The sequence below is a fragment of the Lygodium microphyllum genome, chromosome 7 (genome assembly GCF_053477565.2).
Source record: "Lygodium microphyllum isolate KBCC chromosome 7, Lygodium_microphyllum_v1.1.10, whole genome shotgun sequence".
NCBI lineage: Eukaryota > Viridiplantae > Streptophyta > Polypodiopsida > Schizaeales > Lygodiaceae > Lygodium > Lygodium microphyllum.
This window is the reverse complement of record NC_141141.1, coordinates 135,016,019-135,035,136: the sequence shown is the minus strand read 5'-3', so window position 1 is coordinate 135,035,136 and position 19,118 is coordinate 135,016,019. Positions and strand designations below refer to the sequence as shown.

The 19,118-nt window shown below is 38.6% G+C and overlaps 1 protein-coding gene across 3 annotated transcripts in view; it reads left to right on the top strand.

Moving 5' to 3' along the window:
- Positions 1-11,087: 11,087 nt before the first annotated feature.
- LOC148033995 (uncharacterized) overlaps positions 11,088-19,118 on the top strand; it is a 35,512-nt gene continuing 27,481 nt past the window's right edge. For 2 of the 3 annotated variants that reach the window (XM_087682002.1, XM_087682001.1), the window contains exons 1-2: positions 11,089-11,284; positions 12,165-12,285. In XM_087682002.1, the coding sequence (XP_087538128.1) occupies positions 12,207-12,285 (79 nt within the window). In that variant the 5' untranslated portion in view covers positions 11,089-11,284; positions 12,165-12,206. Of the gene's footprint in view, positions 11,285-12,164; positions 12,286-19,118 lie in introns of all 3 variants that reach the window. The other variant, XM_087682003.1, reaches the window with a different exon arrangement.

Below are 19,118 nucleotides of genomic sequence, written 5' to 3'. Positions count from 1 at the left end.
GCGAATTCATTGATTATGTCGCAAATAAGAGGGATGCAACTTTGCCTTAGAAATTTATTCACCATAAAAGACACCTTTTGGTTCAATGTGTGTTTCAATATTGAGGTAAAGTATAGTGCAAGTTGCCTTTCTACCCTCATGGCTTATGTGGCTTTTTGTTTTTGCTATGAGCTTGTTTGCAAGGTTTAGTCTTTCGAGATTGGGCTTCATTAAGATTTCCTTGTAGAGTGTGTTTAGCTCTTTTGAGAGTAGTGATAGTTCTTATTTATTTATTGTTTTTCCTTTTGTCACTTGATTTTATGTGTGATTTTTTTGCTTTTAAGATTTAATGGCATTGATACTCAATTTCTTCTTTTATCGTCTCAACTCTAGTTCAATTTATAGCTATTTCTTGTTATTGGTCCTCTCAGTTCCTCTTTTTCAAGGGTGAAGTCACAATCCTAAGTCATTGTTTGTGTTTGCAATAAGTACTAGCTAGCACTCTTGTTATGAATTTCTTAAGATTTAAGCCTACTAGTTCATGTCACTAATTCTTGCTAAATGCCTTGATGACTAATTTTATCGGGTTGGCTCTATGGAGGTGGTGTAGTTAGCCATTAGAGGTGATCTAATGGTTTTGAGAAGTGACTAGGATAACCTTCTAAGTTAGTCAAAGTGGTCTAGTCCACCTTCTATGATAGTAGAGGTGGTTCAAATAGCAATCTACAACCTGTTTAAAGCCTAGGATTTGTTGTATTTGATCAAATTATGATATTCAAAAGCTATCATGCATTCCAGATGGTTTGTACACTATTAAGAAAGTCCAAAATATGTGTCAAGGTAAAGACTTGCTTCACAAGTTTCGATTGAGGTGATCCAGCAAGTGTGACATTGAAGTATGTATGTTAAAGATGATCCATGCAACCTATTGACAATGTTTTGATCAATCAAGACTCAAGTAATGCACTTTATGATGATGATTGCATTATTGGTTGCTAAATGCAATCTTTCGGTAAAAAAATTATTGGTAAAAAGCAAACAATATATCACATCAAGTGAAAATTCTCAATTCACATTAAAGTGCATCACTATAAAAAACACAAAAGCAAAGGATAAACTCAAAAAGCAAATGTGTATCTTAAAAAAGATGAACCCTACTATGCATGACTACATTGTAGACATAGGGATTTGGAGATTAGATTGATGCATCAAGAGAGGTAGAAGAGCAAAGCCTTGCAAGTTGGAAGTTGATCACCCTTACTAGAGTATCTCATAATCAATTCTTTGCACAATCTCATTTCTCCCTAGTCAAATCTTGTTTTGAAATTGAAAATTTAAAATTGAAAATTTGAAGCTGAAAAAAGAAATTGATTGTCTTTGATGTGTGGAATTGAGTGAAGTCATGTATCTCTTGTAGTCCACCTTTTGTATGGTGATGGATGTTCACCTTATGGGATGGTGATGTCCACCTTCTAGTCTTCTAAGAGTAGAGGTGAAGTTTCTTCTTGTCTATACCACTTTCTTTTTGTTGGGTTTTAATGTATCAATGGTCTATGTTGCACTAGAGGTGTTGTGATAGGTCATCTTCCACTCCATGGAAGTGATGATCACATTTTAGATACATTATTATGGTGAAGATTACCTTTTAAACACCTTATGGATAGTGAATGTCATATTCTAAATGACTCCTACATGGTGGTCCATCTATTGAGTGAGTAAAGATGATGGGGTGGAAGAGATGGAACACACAATGGAGGCATTGGTGGCAGTAGGTGGATCGGACATGATGATCAGTTCCAGACACCTTCCAAATGGTGATATAATGTGGTGTGGAAGGTGATGATCTAAAGGAGTTATATAGTAGAGGTGATGGAATGTGATGGGGTGATGGATGAATGGAGTGATGGCCACTTTTCAAACATCTTTCAAATGGTAATGGATGATCACCTTCCAAACATCATTCAAATGGTGATGGATGTTCACTTTTCAGACACATTGCATATAGTGATGAAATGCAATGGAGCAATGGAATGCAATAAAGGCAATTGTCAACATTTGGGTGAGTAGAGGTGACCCAATCAAGGTGATGCTAGACAATGCTCAAGGTCAAGAGTAGGCCCTTATATGCGAAAATGATGCTTCTAGTAACTATTGGCCCCTTGGTAGTCTTCCTTTGCACTTTTGCCTCAAGTGATTGTGATTTTAACAATTATTATTTTTAGTAGCTACTAAAGCCCAATGGAACTCATTTCATGGTTATGTACATGTGGATTGTCACATTATGAGTTGATCATTCCCATGAGCTAGCATGGCAACACCTGTGTGGTTGTGCACTTTGAGAGAAATGCAGGCAGTGAGAGTGAAACATATTTTGGTTTGTTGTGGCATAGCCAACAACCTCAAGAATAAGAAAGTCTAATGAACTTATTCTAGCACTATATTCATGTGGACTGCTACATTATGTTCAAAGTATTACCATGATTAGGCATGGTGTTGCCTATGACAGGAAATGCAAATATCAAGAGAGACACATACAATCAAGAGCTTTGAGGCCATGGACATGCCAACAACAACACAGACATAATGAGAATAGATAGTGTCATCAAGTAGCAAGGACTCGTGTTGTAGGGATAGAGTAGCCTCATAGGCATTGGTTGAATTCTTCATAATAGCTACTATGTTTAAAATAGGGTCATTAGCTTTTTGGTTCCTCTTTTTATGATACGAGAAAACACCTTATAGATATTTCATCTTTTTTAGAAGTCATTTTTGAATTTTTATATTTAAGAAATCATCCAAGGTTAATCCAATCAAAGGGATTTATCAAAATGGAAATTTAAGGGGGTATTATCATTGGTTGTGTGTTTCACTAATTCAGGCAAGATAGCTTACAACACTCATTGTTGTATAACTAGCCATTTTTTGTAAAAATACGAGTCACCATAGTATTATTCTTATGAACAGTGTACCAACACCCAAAGTCTTTCATCCAAACATTAAGCCAAGTTCCTAGCCATAGGGAATAACTCACAAGGTTTTCTCAAAATTTGAGCTTGGACCAAAAATGTTTCTATGTAAATGTGTGTGTGTGTGTGGAGGCATGTTAATGTATGCTTATATTATTCTACCTGTTTGGCATGACAGTTTGCAATGTAGGACCACACACACACACATGCACGCATGCACCCATGCACATTCACTCACTCACTCACTCTCACTCTCACTCTCTCCCCTCTTTTTCTCACTTAGTGCCCTTTCCCTTATTTGTTCACTCCCTTTTTCCCTTGCCTTTTATTTGTAGGCTACATACATGTAACCGTGAAACTTGATTATATACATAAGCCTTGAAAATACTCTTTCCCAAATTGTAACATGTTATTTGGCAATATCATTAACACCATTGTTTGCTTCCTTTTATAGAAGCTAGGGTTTATTTTTATCAAAACAAGGTTGCCAATAGAGATATACAAGTGTGAAGGATCACTTCCTCTTAGCTTTATCATTAGGTTGATGCTCTTAGTATTCATGTTTTCATGCTCAAGTTACTCAATGGCCCTCATGCCTTTCAAGTATCATTTTTTCCCTTCACAATGTCTTTTAAGAGTGAGAAATTATGAGGTTAATTTTTTGGGAATTTAGTAGGAGGCAAGACCAACCTATCCTTTTGTCATGCTTCATAGGAGTCTAGTTTGGGAGGCATATCAAAAGGAGAAGGCTAGGGTTTTGGTTATAGATATACATTATCTTCTCTCGCATAAATAGATCCTTATTAGAAACTTTGTGTGTTATGGATTTGTTGTTTCACCTTACATGGTAAGAGTTGCTAAATTCTAAAATCAAGGAAGCAAATAAAGTACATTGTGTGCATTTGTTGCACACACCCATGCATGTGCATGTGCACATGCGTGCACACACGCACGCGCACACACACACACACACACACACATAGAGTTATATATATATATATATATATATATATATATATATATATATATATATATAAGATTGATTATGCCACTCCCAGTTAGCTCCAATTATCTTGGAGTAAATTTTAAAAGCTTGAACAAGCAAGGCAATCCATTATCTAAGCATGTGCTCATGGGCAATGCTAAGAAATAAAAGTTGGGAAGTTATCATTTAAAGATATTGAGAAGACTATAAAAGATAAGGTTATCAATACATAATCACCTCAAACACACATGATGTCACATGAGAATAATTGACTTTTATAACTTGTTGTTTTGGTTGAAAGCATTCTTGGAGTTGGCAAGTTGTCAAATAGCTCAATCTAAATTTGTGAGTTCCCTTCCTAGCTTGCATGATTGATGTGAGTATACATGCAACCCAACTAATATTTGATACACATTAGCTAGCATGGTTCATGATCCACAAGACCGAGATTGCCATTTGTCGCATGATGTTATTTGACCATAGAAATCACTATGTACTTGTAAAAAAGGTATGCATTCGAGGCCTTAGCTAGAACTCTTGTTAAGTCTCTACTTTATGACATGGGAGAAAATGCCCAACATCATAGTTTACCTATGTGGTTGTTGTCACACCCTACCTTTGACACTTTTCATATCACAACTAAATAATTCACAATATGCTTCACTTCCAAGTTGGGCCAATCATATTAATCCTCTACTTATATTGACAATGTGAATGTGGGCAAGAGGTTAATAGATGGTGTGACCATTGCTTAACACATGATCATTGCTCTACTAAAGTGAATGTCATGTTTTCCAATCTCCCCTTGCTTTTGTCAAATGCACGTTGAAAGATATGACAAATGATGTATGCTCTAGGAAGCGCAGTGAAGAGAGTGGAACAACCCAAAGGCTACATAAGCATGTACTTGGCTCTTATTTTAATGCAATGCTATTGTACTTTGCACTTCTAATCAATGTCCTTGTCATGTCCTACTCAAGATTGTATTTATGAGTCCAATCACTTAATCTTAGAACCTAATTCACTTGACTAACAGTCATTGTCTCAAGTCTATGTCATCACAAGTCTTGTATTCATCTTTCAACCTCCATAGCTACCATGCTCTAGATTTGTGTTTTTGACATGGTATCAAAACTTAGTTGAGCATGCCTTAGTTCTCCTCTTTGCTCTGTCAGTCTCTCTCCATCTATGGTCAGCTTAGTCCTAGCTCATTTTCTAATTTCTCACCTCCATCTCCACTTTACCTTCTTGCTGCAATAGCTAGATTGGACTTGCGGCTGTTTGAGCTTTCATATCTTTCTCTACAGGCCAAGTCTTGGCAAGCTCTCTTCTAGACATCTCCCCCCTTACTCAAGGCGCTTCTCCCTGGCACATCACAGTGAGACATTAGCCCCTTTGTAACTCGACATTGCCAAAATTCAATGTCATTATTTAAATGTGCGCTACTCTCTTTCCCTATAGATCGATCTGCAGGTACATGCTGCGAAGCATCCTGTGGTCATAGGGCTTTTAAATCCCACCCTATAGGCTCACTTGTCATCCAGTATTTTGCCGAATAATCTATTGTACAAGCTACAACAGACAAAAAACCAGTCACCTGTTTCTAAAGCCCTAGTCCACCTGTTATAAGATCCGAGATACACTCGACTTTTTTATATACTTAAAAGATATATGGTGAATATTATGCTGGCGCAGAGAGAGAGCAGATGAGAGAAAAGAAAGATGTGTGTGTGTGTGTGCATATATATATATATATATATGTATGTATGTATGTATACATACATATATATATGTATGTATGTATATATATATGTATGTATATATATATGTATGTATACATACATACATATATATATATATATATATATATATATATATATATGTATGCACACACACACACACACACACACACACACACACACACACACACACGTGTATATATATAGAGAGAGAGAGAGAGAGGTTGACAACACACTAGGGACTGGAAGATGGGCCAGCCCCCCCTCCTTGTGGAGTTATATTATTGACAAGAAGCAAGCTCCTCCGTTACACATAAACCGGTTCTTACTTGTAGATCTTGGGAACAAGATCATGGCTCCTTGGACGGTAGACAATCGGCTAACACTTGCACAACTTGGAAGTTGGCGCCTTTTGATCATTCTTGATTCTCTCATTCTCTTCTACATAATATGTGTAGGGATCTCCTCTCGGAGCTTGATTTCAGCAGAGCTTTCGCAGCACTTGCACGTTCTCTCCTACACATATTGAGTAGGGATATCCTCTTGGAACTTGATTTCAACAGAGCTTCCACAGCACTTGCACCTTCTCTCCTCCTCTTGGAACTTGATTTCAGCAAGGCTTCCGCAGCAATTGCTCCTTCTCTTCTCCTCTTTGATGCATGCAAAGTGATGCTTACTTCACCTCTCCCACACCCAAGGAGAGCCTCCTCTTTTATATGCTTTCAAGAGCTTCTCTTCTTGGAGAGACTTGAGTGCCAAGATTGGAAAGGTTGATCTTCATGCAAGATGTGGCTGTTCTAGGACCTACTCTGCAGCACTAATTTCAAGATATTTCTCCGTGCATTGCTTGGATGAAAAAACATCCAACACAAAAGTTGTAGATCTCATTGTTTCCAATAACCCTCGTGAGTCGTTTTTAGAGATTGTCTTTCTATCACGAGATATTTTAAAAATGAATTCACCATGTCTATTTAAAATATAATAAATTTTAAACTATACTCTTAACTTGTGGTCCATGCAACCACCTTGAACCATAGATAAGAAGAGTTCATTAGATTGCCTTGGGCCTCAACCTTAAGATTGACTTCCACATAAAAGGTTGTGTCATTTCAGACCTTAGAAAGAGAAAATCACTTCTCTCCTCACTTCCAGAGGATCACGTCTCTCATCTTTCTTAGTGAGAGAATTTCCTCTCTCGTCTTTCTTAATGAAAGACCTTAAAACCTTGACTTGTAAGGAAGGATGACCCCAAATAAATGCAAATACACAAGTAAATGTTCCCAGGCGTCCCCGGATGCACATATAAATACATATACAGAATGCTAATGCACTTCCTCTTCTTAGAACTCAATCCATCTTCATTTATGTGCAACTCCTTGGTTCTTGTGTACACTCTTACACTTAGCAGACACTTATTTTCCTATTCATAACTTATACTGCCTGTACTAGATATTCCCGTCACAATGCTCTGATCACCCCATTAAGTGACACACTAGGAATACTGGTCTCTAAATGGTCTCATGGCCATGCTAGATCATCATCAACACCTAAAGAAAAGTGAGTTATTAATTTATTAACATAAATTTATTAAATAGAGAATATGTAATAAGCAATCAATTTAGTGACACCACCATAGCCTTGAGCTTCAAGCTCAAAAAACTCTTCACTTTCTCACCTCTCTCAGCCCCAAGAAGTCCATGCTACTCTGATCCACTAAGTCGCTAAAGTTCCCAGCAAGATTTGCCCTCCAAGTCAGCAAGAAAAAGATTAAGAGAAGATGAAGCGTCCATAGCCACCAAGCTCAAGCTGTTTTCCTACTTCAATTTCTCAATTGGAATTCTTGGAAAATCAGGCATCATCATGCTTGACATCAAGATAGTGTCTCTTGATACTTATCTAGTGGTTCTTGGAACTTGTGTTTCTTGACACATCCAAGAACAATTCATTTGTTGGTTTTACTTTATTTATTGCAATGACAAACATGAATATTTTTAATATGGGATGCCCAATTGATTAAATCCCTTGTAAGCCTCAATCTCATTGTAAAAAGGATAGACACAGCCCAAGTATACTCACGGTAAGACCTCCTTCAAAATGTCTAAACTTGAGTAAATTGCCAAATTCAATGGTGAAGGCTTTCACACCTGGAAAGAAAAGACAATGTACCATCTCATGAGAAAAGACATTTGGATCTATTTGAGGAAGATATAGGAGATGCAAATGGAAAGAAGGAAGATGATGAAGACGGTTTTGTAGAAGAAGTCTAGCTCAAGACAAAAGAGTGGAAAATGATGAACAACAAAGCTCTAGGTATCATTGCCTAAGGACTATCTGATGATGTATTGCACCGTATCTTTGACATCAAAGATGCAAAAAAAGCATGGGATAAGCTTGACATGATCTTTGGAACTCAAGCTAAAAACTCAAAAGTAAATTTACCCATGCGGTTCTATAAGTTAGATGTAAAGGATAGTTCTTCTATGGCCATGCACATTAACAAGTTTAAGAGCCTAAAAACTCAACTTGTAACTTTAAAGAAGAACATAGATGAGGATGAAGCCAATGCGGTGCTACTAGCAAGTGTAAATCAAGAACCATATGAGAGTCTTGTGTCTACCCTAAGTGATGTTCCTAATCTCTCACTCAAAGACATTGAGCATTCTCTACTTGATGGAGAAAGTAAACTTAAAAACAAGGATGCAAAAGAAACCATCTCAAAGGACAATCTCTTGTACACAAAGGGAACTTATGGAGCGAAAGGGCGTGGACTAGGATTCAACACCAACAACAAGGATCGGGTTAGATGTCATTATTGTGGTAAGACTAGGCACATGGCCAGTGAATGTTTTGACGAGAAAAGAGCACAATAGGTGCAAAATGGTAACCATCACCCAATCAGTTCATGAATGAAGAAGATGCTTCCATTGTTGACAACAACTCTGATAGATTGTTTTGAAGAAATCTTCATTAGTGGATCTTGTGTTTTCCCATAGTGGATTTGCTTTGTAAAAAACCCTTGCCAAAGATGTAAAGTTTCAAGCTTTAACTTGACTAGGCTGCCAATGAGCTAGTCTCTTGGGCTATGCCATCATGTGTGGGGGCAAAAGCCAGCAAAAGTGTAGGAACTCATCATTTGAGGGGGGGTGTTGAAAGATATGACAAATGATGTATGGTCTAGGAAGAGATGCTCTGTATCCCATAAGTATAGTGAGGAGAGTGGAACAACCCAAAGACTACATAAGTATGTACTTAGCTCTTATTTTAATGCAATGTTATTGTACTTTGTACTTCTAATCAGTGTCCTTGTCTTGTCCTACTCAAGATTGTGTTTATGAGTCCGATCACTTAATCTTGGAGCTTAATTCACTTGAGTAACAGCCATTGTCTTGAGTCTATGTCATCATGAGTCTTGTATTCATCTTCCAACCTTTGTAGTTGCCATGCTCTAGATTCGTGTTTTTGACAATACACTCGCCCTCCATACATAACTAGATGGAGACATAGAAAATAGTTTCCATGCTTTTTAATCTCGCCTCATCTTAAATGCTCTCCCTCTCTCTCTCTCTCTCTCTCTCTCTCTCTCTCTTACATGATGACAACTTGACATGGAATCATGGAGAAATAAAGTACCATTGTGAAAATGACTATAGGTGACCAAACATTCGTGAAACCTTCCAAAATACCCCTCAAATTAGAAAATTAAGAAAAAAGGGTCATTGAATCTGTTTGCCTAGTTCTCATTCCAAGTGTGATGGCCTAGCATTTAAAACTTGGGTTCATGATCATGAGGTTATGGGTTTGAAGCCTTATTGGATGCCTCACTCGGCTGGACTATGGACAAGCATTTGAATACTTAGTTGGTCCTCCTTCTTGGTAGGGTCACCAAGGAGGAGGGTCCTATTGGGATCAAGCATCTTAGGAATAATGCCATCATGGCTCTTACTCACTCCCTTGGAAAATATTTGGAGAGTGGTATGCCTCCCAATGCCAACATGGCTCTTACTTGCTCTCCTGGCAACAAATTGCCTTTAAAAAAAGTTCACATAATGCCCTCTTTCGTATACCAAGAGTCCACCCTTGAGAGCCTTAAACAAAATCCACAACAAATGAGCTTAATAATAGTGTTACTATTGCCTAAACTTAAATAAAAAACACTCCCTTGGAAAATATTTGGAGAGAGGTATGCTCCCAATGCCAACATGGCTCTTACTTGCTCTCTTGGCAACAAATTGTCTTTAAAAAAAGTTCACATAATGCCCTCTTTCGTATACCAAGAGTCCACCCTTGAGCGCCTTAAACAAAATCCACAACAAATGAGCTCAATAATAGTGTTACTATTGCCTAAACTTAAATCAAAAACACCTACATTAAGTTTCAGAGATAAATATAAGAAATTAGGTTGAACTATAGACACCCCATTGGATGCATCTTGCAACTCAACCATAATTTGATGCACCATTGTCTTATAATTGAAAGATCATGTACTCGGTGACAAATTCATCAAGTTTAATGCTTAGGAGTAACTATTTTATAAGGAGCAATATCAAATGCTTCAGGCTAGGCCACAAAAAGCAACCCATTGAGTTTTCTTTCATGTTGAAGGCTTTAATTATTTTATGCAACTTTAGTTATGGCCGAGTCATTGAAAGCAACGTGTTAAGCCTACTTTCAAGTTGTATGGGAACCTTCTGGTGAAGTCTCTAAGGCATGTTATTGGTAATTTTTGCCAAAATGGAGATTGGGAATTGCAACAACATGGAGGTTACAAAACATGATATTTTGAGAATTTATAGTGAAAATTGCAAGGGATAAATTGAGAATTTTAGACAAAATTGATGTTGGAAATTTTGAACAGAATATGAGGGTGTATTTTTGGTAGTTTTTCAAATTTGAGGGATAGGAAGTTTTAACAAAAAATGGGGGTAATTTGGTAGTCATCTATCAGATTTGGCAGGGGCATGTGATACCCCACTTGACTTCAATTTTAGTTCCATTAGACCATAGCCCCCCAATCACTACCTATTTCAATATATAAGTAGAGCACCTCAATCGCTACTGATGTGCTTCGATCTTGAGTCACTTGCTCTGATAAATTGATTATCTATAGGTAGGAAATCTCAATTTCAATTTCATGCACTCAATCGCTACTAATGTGCTTCGATTTTGAGTCATTTGCTCGATAAATTGATTGTCTATTGGTAGGCAATCCCAATTTTAAAATCATGAAACCAGAGGGCCTCAATTACTACTTTTGTGCACTAGTTGCTCTCGTTAACTATGTGCACTTACCTTCGGTCATTTAACTAAACCGACCCTGAATGGGTAGGTTAGAAGTACATAAGGATTTACCTTAACCGCATTAGGGGCACAAAATTTTCCTGGTTTTGGCAAAACTTTTCCATACCAAGATAATACGGACGACAAAAAGCAAAAGAAATGAGAGAGAGAGAGAGAGAGAATTGATTTCCACTAGAGCGAGCCACCGAGGGGGAGCGCCGAGTGACAAGTTGCTTAGCAAGGGAGAGATCGACGCTGCTTGCATCACAAATTGTATTGATGCCGGTTTCTGCTGTCCCGCAAGTGAATACACAGACACACAGCTTGATTTCCTTGCAGTAAGTGATCTCTTTCTCTCTCTGTCTATCCATGGCGTATGCGTGTGTGACATCTCTTCTTGTTCGTACAATCGTATCACAGATTCTAAGCATTATTGCGTTAAATTGAGGCCATGGAAGATTATTGATGGACTTCCATCCTTTGATCCTTTGAACATCCATGCATGCTATTATCACAATATTTTGATTGAGTCGCCTGATCTGCGGATTATATTCTATTTACAATGAATGTGGAGGCCTGCGGTTTGCTAGGTTTTCGGGGGACTCCTGGTTTTTTGAAGTCGCATTGTGCAAGAAAGAATTCATTGAACCCTTTCTTGGAACTGTTCAAATGATCCTTTTCTGGGAGCATGCAGAAATTTAGAGGAGCTGTTAGAGTATAGTATGGCCATGTCTCAAACGTTTAGAATATTTTTTGATGTAACTTATGCACATTTGCTAATAAAGAGGAATCCTTGTTTGGCAAATTTGGGCTGGCTTGACAACAAGATACAATTGTGGTCCCTATGCTCCACCAAAGATTTGAATTAATCTCACCATCAAGTCCTATCTCAACATTACCTTTACCAGACATTCAGGAAACCTAATTAAGGGCTACAGGCAGTCAGGTCAGCGCAGATTTTTCTTACAGTCGACACTGATTCAAAGTCTGCACCAAAATATCAATAAACCATTTCATTGTATTCAGTATAGTGCAGTTAGATTGACCATCATCAGACAAGTTTTCACAAATTCTTCAAGTTATCTCTTTTGTGGACTTCTTTTCTTCCAGAATTGCAGATTCCAAGAGAAGAAAAGTGTTGACCAATTAGTTGAAGATTTGATGTTGTCTTTTAGTATCATATCTGACATAGAACCTTTTGATTACATGGTTGTGTAGGGTTCTTAGTTATGACCGTCTTCTGAAGCAAATGCGTTTTGCATGATGCTGCTTGATCACACTGCAGAGCCTCCACCTGTGGTGGTGGTGGTCGACAACAAGGCCACTTCTTCGTCTCCTGGTATGCAACTGTTGGAGTTTGAACATGACTTTCATCTTTGCGTGTGTAATGGTTTCTGGCATATGTGGTTCTTGCTATTTGTTTCTAATCACTTCATCTCTGAGGAAAACTATCACTTCATCTCTCAATTCAGTGAAGATATTACAGTTTTTATTACTGCTCCTATTTCCATTATGCTGAAGCTTTACCTTCTGTCCATTGGTTGACACGAGTTATGTTTTCTGGGCCTTGGCATCTCTATCACAGCAAAAACCTTCTGTTGTGATATAGGTTTCATTTAGTGCACAAAGCTTGTGCTCAGCCGTATGGACAACTTGCCTTGTCAGACTGCTTGGTGAAACATTGAGCTGGAAGCTGTTGATATGCTCATTGTTTATTCATAAGTCATGATTTACTTGATTTAGTGTATCACATTATTGACATCAGATTTATAGAACAGAGAAATATTTCCTAGTGCTACCAGTGGGGTTTTTTGGTTCTGGTATTGTCCAAGGAGGAGGACTTTCCTTCGTAGAACTTGCCTTCTTGTCATAAGAGGTTTTACCTCTCCTTGACTTCTCCTTTGAAGATGTGGAAACCAGGGTCCCCCTAGGATGCCTTCATCTTGTGGACTTGGTCATGCAATTGTATGTCGTGCTGAAGTTGGCACTCAATCTTATAGAAGGTAGAGTGGGCATAGCAATAATGTGCTGCATAGAGCTGCAGCTTGTTAAAAAATAAGCCATTTGACTTTGGTCAGTATTATTCTCTTATCATGGATGATTATTTTGGATATATTTTCATGTATTTTCTTAAAGAAAAAATTGAGGCTTTGACCTACATCATTGTGTGGGCATGATTAGTGAGAAATAAGATGGGTGACAACAAGGAGTGAAATTAGTAGCGAGTTCGGATCCCACTAATTTTCTGAGTTTTTCATGACTATTTCATTGAGTGGCCGATTCCCCTTCACGAACGGAATGGTTGAGCCTAGGAATTGGACAGTGATGAACATGGCATGCTCCATGCTCTTTTCAGTTGAGTTGCTCAAGTGCCTATGGTTAGAAGCTGTTAGAACTTTGGTATACCTTTTAGTTTAGTGCTTGATTGCAGCAGTCCATAAAAAGACCCCCTTCAAGATATTCTATGGTTCTTGTTTGTTAGTTTTCCACCTCTATGGCAATCCATAAAAAGGCCCACTTTGAGGTATTCTATGGTTCTCATCTTTAGTCTTCCATCTCTGTGCCTTTGGATGTTGTGTGTATGTGCACACATGAGGTGACAAGAGAGGAGAAATTCATACCCTAATTGGAGCTGTTTATATTTGTGTTGTATTTCTTTGAAGCCAATATGTTCAATCCTTGGATGAACAATATCTTGGGTAGGAGGGATGATGGATTCAGTGAGGGGAATGGGGAACGAGATTGGAAGTCACAACTGGAAGGAACAAGGAATATGACATTGAAAAATAGATAAAATCATGATCTTTCGCGATTCTACAATAAACAACTTTGTGAATGTTCAAAGACATTCTAAAAGCACACTCTAAATATCAGATTGCACATTTTGGTGGGGTATTTTTCAAAAGCCACGTTCTAATAGCACACTCTAAATATCATATTGCACATTTTGGTGGGGTATTTCTCGAAAGCCAATTTGTTCGATCCTTGGACTTGGTTAGGAGGGATGATGTGTACAATGAGGGGAATGGGGAACGAGATTAGGAGGCAAAACCAGAAGGAAGAGGGAACATGACATTGAAAAATAGACGAAGTCATGATCTTTCATGATTCTTCAATAAATAGCTTCTCGAATACTCAAAAGACATTCTAAAAGCACACTCTAAATATCATATTGCACTAGTAAAACAAAACAAACGATGCATCATATATTAAGCCCAATTGATGTTGTAAAATATGTACTCTTATAAGGGTAAAGATTCATGAGCCATAAAACTTTAGAGGTTGATGAAAGAGCCAAGGCCAATAGTAGATATAAATATTTGAAAAGATGGGGAAGAGAGAGGGAGGAGCTTGAGCTCTTGCAAGACACACAACACACAAAGAATACACACAAGATAGGAAGTTGAAATCCTAGTATTTTTCTTCTTCTCCACCACTATAATAGTCTACCAAGAATAGAGAGAGTGCACACAAAGAATACACACAAGATAGGAAGTCGAAATCCTAGTATTTTTTCTTCTTCTCCACCACTATAATAGTCTCTCAAGAATAGAGAGAGTTCAACATACATAATATACAAGCGGTTCATAGTGTGAATATGCTAACTAGAAAGATGACTAGATAGATATCCCATAACTCGGGTAGGTGGACTAATTGATGTCCAGCTGTAAAGTATCACTGGAATGATATGCCGATGCAAGTACCAACCACGTTAGTGATATGAATGTAGAGACGATCATCCAAGTACATGAGTGTCAGTTTGTGTTGAGCTTGACATCTCAACACTTTCCCTTAAGCTCAACTCCATGACTTGTACTGCAAGTAAGCTTTAAAATCATCGAAGCTTTTCTGCTCTTAGGGCCTTGGTGAAAATATTTGCAACGTGATCCTCTTTGCTCACATATATGAGATCAATGTCACCTGTCAAGACCAACTCTCTTGTGAAATGGTAATGGACCTCAATGTGTTTCTTGCACGTACGAAATGTTGGGTTCCTCGCCAACTTTATGCTGCTCATGTTGTTACAATAAATGACAACTTTCCTATCTATTTGTATTCCCAAATCATCAAGTAGATTTTGTATCCAAGCTACCTCACATGTTGCCATAGTAGCATCATTGTACTCTACTTGTGTACTCAATAATACAGTAGTGGACTGTTTCTTACTGCTCCAAGTCATGGCTCCACTTTCAAAAAACAAAACATAGCCATTGGTGGACTTGTGTTAAACACATTGCTTGCGCAATGTGTATTAGTATAACCAAATAAGTGCATTACCTGTGAAGATATGCTAGGGTTTGCACTGAGGAAACACAACATGTACGACTAAGACCAAAGCACAAAGACTCAGATAGAGACAAGCATAAACTTAGATTTAAAACGCAAAACGTAAAAACTCAAAACTCAAACATAGAGACAAACACAGAGAGAAGAAACTTTGAAGTGAATGAATGCTGTAAATGAATGTAAGAGTGTACAGAATGCCCAAGAGCAGAGCACTGCAGTGTGGGAGAGTGACGTCCACTGGAGATGGATCCCAAGTGCTGTGACTACTAGTTGGAGTGTCGAGCAATACATAACTTTCCGAGCACCCTGGTTCCATTTCTTAAATGCCTTGGCTTGCTCAAGTGTGGCATTTTCTTTGGTAACTTTGGGGTTTTAATCTTATCTCATCGCACTCTAAGCTCACGAAGACAACTTGTCAATTGGAGATCATGTAAGAGAGATCTCCACAGGTGTTTTCCATAGCAAAGCTTTCTTGTAGACTCTTGTGCTTGCGTCTGAGAGCTCCTCACTTGATTGCCATTCTGATACCATGAAAAGATTGGGGGAGAGAGGAGCTTGAGCTCTTGCAAGACACAATACTATGAAAAATACACCAGCTATGGAGGAGAGAGAAATGAGAGATAGTGATAGTGAGTGAGTGGAAGCAAGAAGGTAGTGTACTTGTTGAACTGAAAGATAGAGTGAAAGTACAATACTAGTTTAGGTCACGGGTTAACCTAACGAGCCTTTCACCAACTAACTAGAGTTAGCTAACTTACTCTAGCCCTTAGTATCACTACTTTAATGTGTAAAGGCACTAGGTACATACACATACACGCTACATTGACACTTTAATAAGTGTCCACATAACATGAATTACATGGGTACTGCCTAGAATTGGCAAATTCTAACACCCCCTTGTAGTGCCAATGTGATGGAGTAGAAGAATGATCAATCACCAAAGGGTTATAAGTTGAAGGACTTTCGAAAAGCCTCAAACTTCTCGCATGGTAATTCTTTGGTGAAAATATTTGTAACATTTTTCTATGTGGGTACATACATCAAGATGATCTCTCTTGCATAGCATCTCTCTCTCTGACATAGTGATAATGTACCTCAATGTGTTTTGTGTGAGTATGAAACACAATATTTCATGCTACTGCAATAGTATTCTGATTATAAAAAAGAATGGGCTTAGGACTCTCCAATAGTATATGTGGATCAATCAATAATTTACGTAGCCACACATTTCACTATTGCCGTGAAGGCTACCTTGTACTTAGCCTCACAAGACGAGGTAGCCACTGTAGGTTGTTTCTTACTTAGCCATGAAATGCATGAGCGGCCTAGAAAGAAATAGCGTCTACTAGTAGATTGCTTCGTGTTTGAATCACCAATCCAATTTGAATCACTATAAGCTTGTAGATGCGAGCCTCCCCTTGGGAAACAATAATGCGTGTGACTAAGTACCTTGCAAATATTTGAAGACCCACTTAACAACTTGCCAATGTATGGCTTGTGGGCTATGCATATACTTGTCAATGTATGGTTTGTGGGCTATGCATATACTTGGTCACTTGAGATATTGCATATTAAATGTCAGGGCATGTGTTGCAAAGATAAAGAAGACAGCCAATAGCTTGGCTGTAAGTTGTAATGTCAGATATCTCTTCACCATCATGCATAGACAGCTTTAAGCTTGGCTCCGTAGGAGTGCACATATGTTTGCAATCTTGCATGTTAAACATATGTAAAAGCTTGTCCATATTGTAAATGTGACATGATAATGCCATGCTGATTTTGGTTGAATTGAATCCCCAAATAATAGTGTACACAGCTTCAAGTGAGCCTTGAAATTTGCAAATTTATCCTCTTTAAATCCAGTGAGTAGCATGTTATCCAATAAAGAATGATAATCAGCAAGTCCCCCCTTCATTCTTAATGTATAGAGTGGGAGTAGTTGGATTATTTTTGAACCCTTTGTTGGTGGAATAAGCATCATTTTTAGAGTACCATGCATGGGGAGCTTGCTTGAGACCATAAAGAGCCTTATGCAACGTGGAAACCATGTGCTCTTTTTCTTTAACCACAAACCCTAGAGGCTGTGAATCATAAACATCCTCATGCAGATTCCCATTCGAACGTCCAATTGATGTACTTTCTAGCCATAATTTGCAGCCATAGCAATCATACCTCATTGTATTCATATGGGATGTAGGAGGGTTTCCTCATAATCTATGCCTTTCTTCTATGCATAGCCCTTTGCTACCAATCACGCCTTGTACTTGTCAATTGTGCCATTAGCCTTGTGTTTGATTTAAAAACCCATTTTGTGCCAATAGCCTTCTTACCAAGTGGTAAATCCACAAGATCCCATGTAGAGTTAGTAGCAATAAAGTCTAACTCTTTTTGCATGGCCTACATCCAATATCTATCTTGTTGAGCTTCGTCCAATGAAGTAGACTGAGTATCATCCAACCATGAGCTTATGAACACATGCTCATCACAACTATCTCCTTTCATAAAATCGGCCAAATGGGCCCCTCCCATCATGTGTTGCGTGCCTAGCAGCCCTTCTAGTGTGCAAAGGTAAGGGAGCATCTATTCTACTATCATGGAGAGTGCGTAACAGCCATCTAGGAACTGCTTTAGCTGCATTTACAGCAGCCCTTTCATGTTGTACTGCATCTTCCACTGCATGAGGCATATGGAGATCAAGTGCCTGTTGTTCGGGAGCATATGGTGCAACAACAGCTTGCTGTAATATGTCTGTCCGGCCATTTACAACAAGCATGGATTCCAAAGAAAGTGGCTAAAGACCTTCAAAGACATCACCAATGTCATGGGTGGCTAGTATCTTAAACTGATCATGTGAAAATGCAGCATTTTTAGCAAATATGACATTCCTATCGACAAATACGTTCTTGGTACGTGGATCATACCAATGATAGCCCTTGCTCTTTGAACCATAGCCAATAAATATGCATTTTACAGCCTTGCCATCAAGCTTTCCACGAAGCTCTTTTGGAACATGTGCATAGGCTATGCATTCAAACACTGAAAAGTAAGCAACTTTGGGTTTCTTGCCATGCCAAGCTTCAAACAGCGTGATCATCTTTAGTGCTTTATACGTGTATAGATGAGGCTCACTTGCCCCATTTTATCACCCTCTCATACTCCCTCTATAGCAGTGGAGAGTTGGAGGGATGATTGCATGATGCGTCACTTGCATTGGAAAGCAGAAAAAGAAGGGAATGCCAAGCCCTTCTCTCAATTTGAAAAAGATGACCCTTTCCATACCTTGGCCTTGGTCGGAGGATTGGAGTCGAGGTCGGAGGAGGCGGATGACTCAGTGGAGGAGTTTGTATCTTGCTTCTTTTTCTTCTTTTTCTTCTTCCTCATCCTTGTGCAAATGTCTCTTCTTACCATAATGATAGCATTGGGCCTTCGATTTTTTCTTGTCACCCCTCTCTAAAGGTGCAAATGCCTCATTGGAGCCACCAAATTGGGATGGAAGCCTCCCTTGTAATTGCAAAGATGCCTCATGCTTAAGCAGTATGGAGGACGTGTGTAAAACTCAGTGGCATTGATGACGTCTGGGTCTGCAAAGCATTGGTCACTCCATCAAACTTTGGAGGGAGCTTGTAAAGCACAGTCCCCACAAGATGAGCCTCTGGAAGGGCGGACTGTGTGTGTTGAAGTTGATCTTGAACCTGTGTAGTAGGAAGCAGGAATGATTGGATAGTATCCTTCAACTCAACTTCATCTGTTGGAGCTGTCCATGGGGTGTCTGCTGGAAGAACTTCTTTAGAGATATAGCAAAGGAGTAGAATATGCACGTCTAAATCAGGTGGAAGAGGATTGGGGCACTTAGGGTGCTCAAAAGCTCGAGAAATAACGTACCAT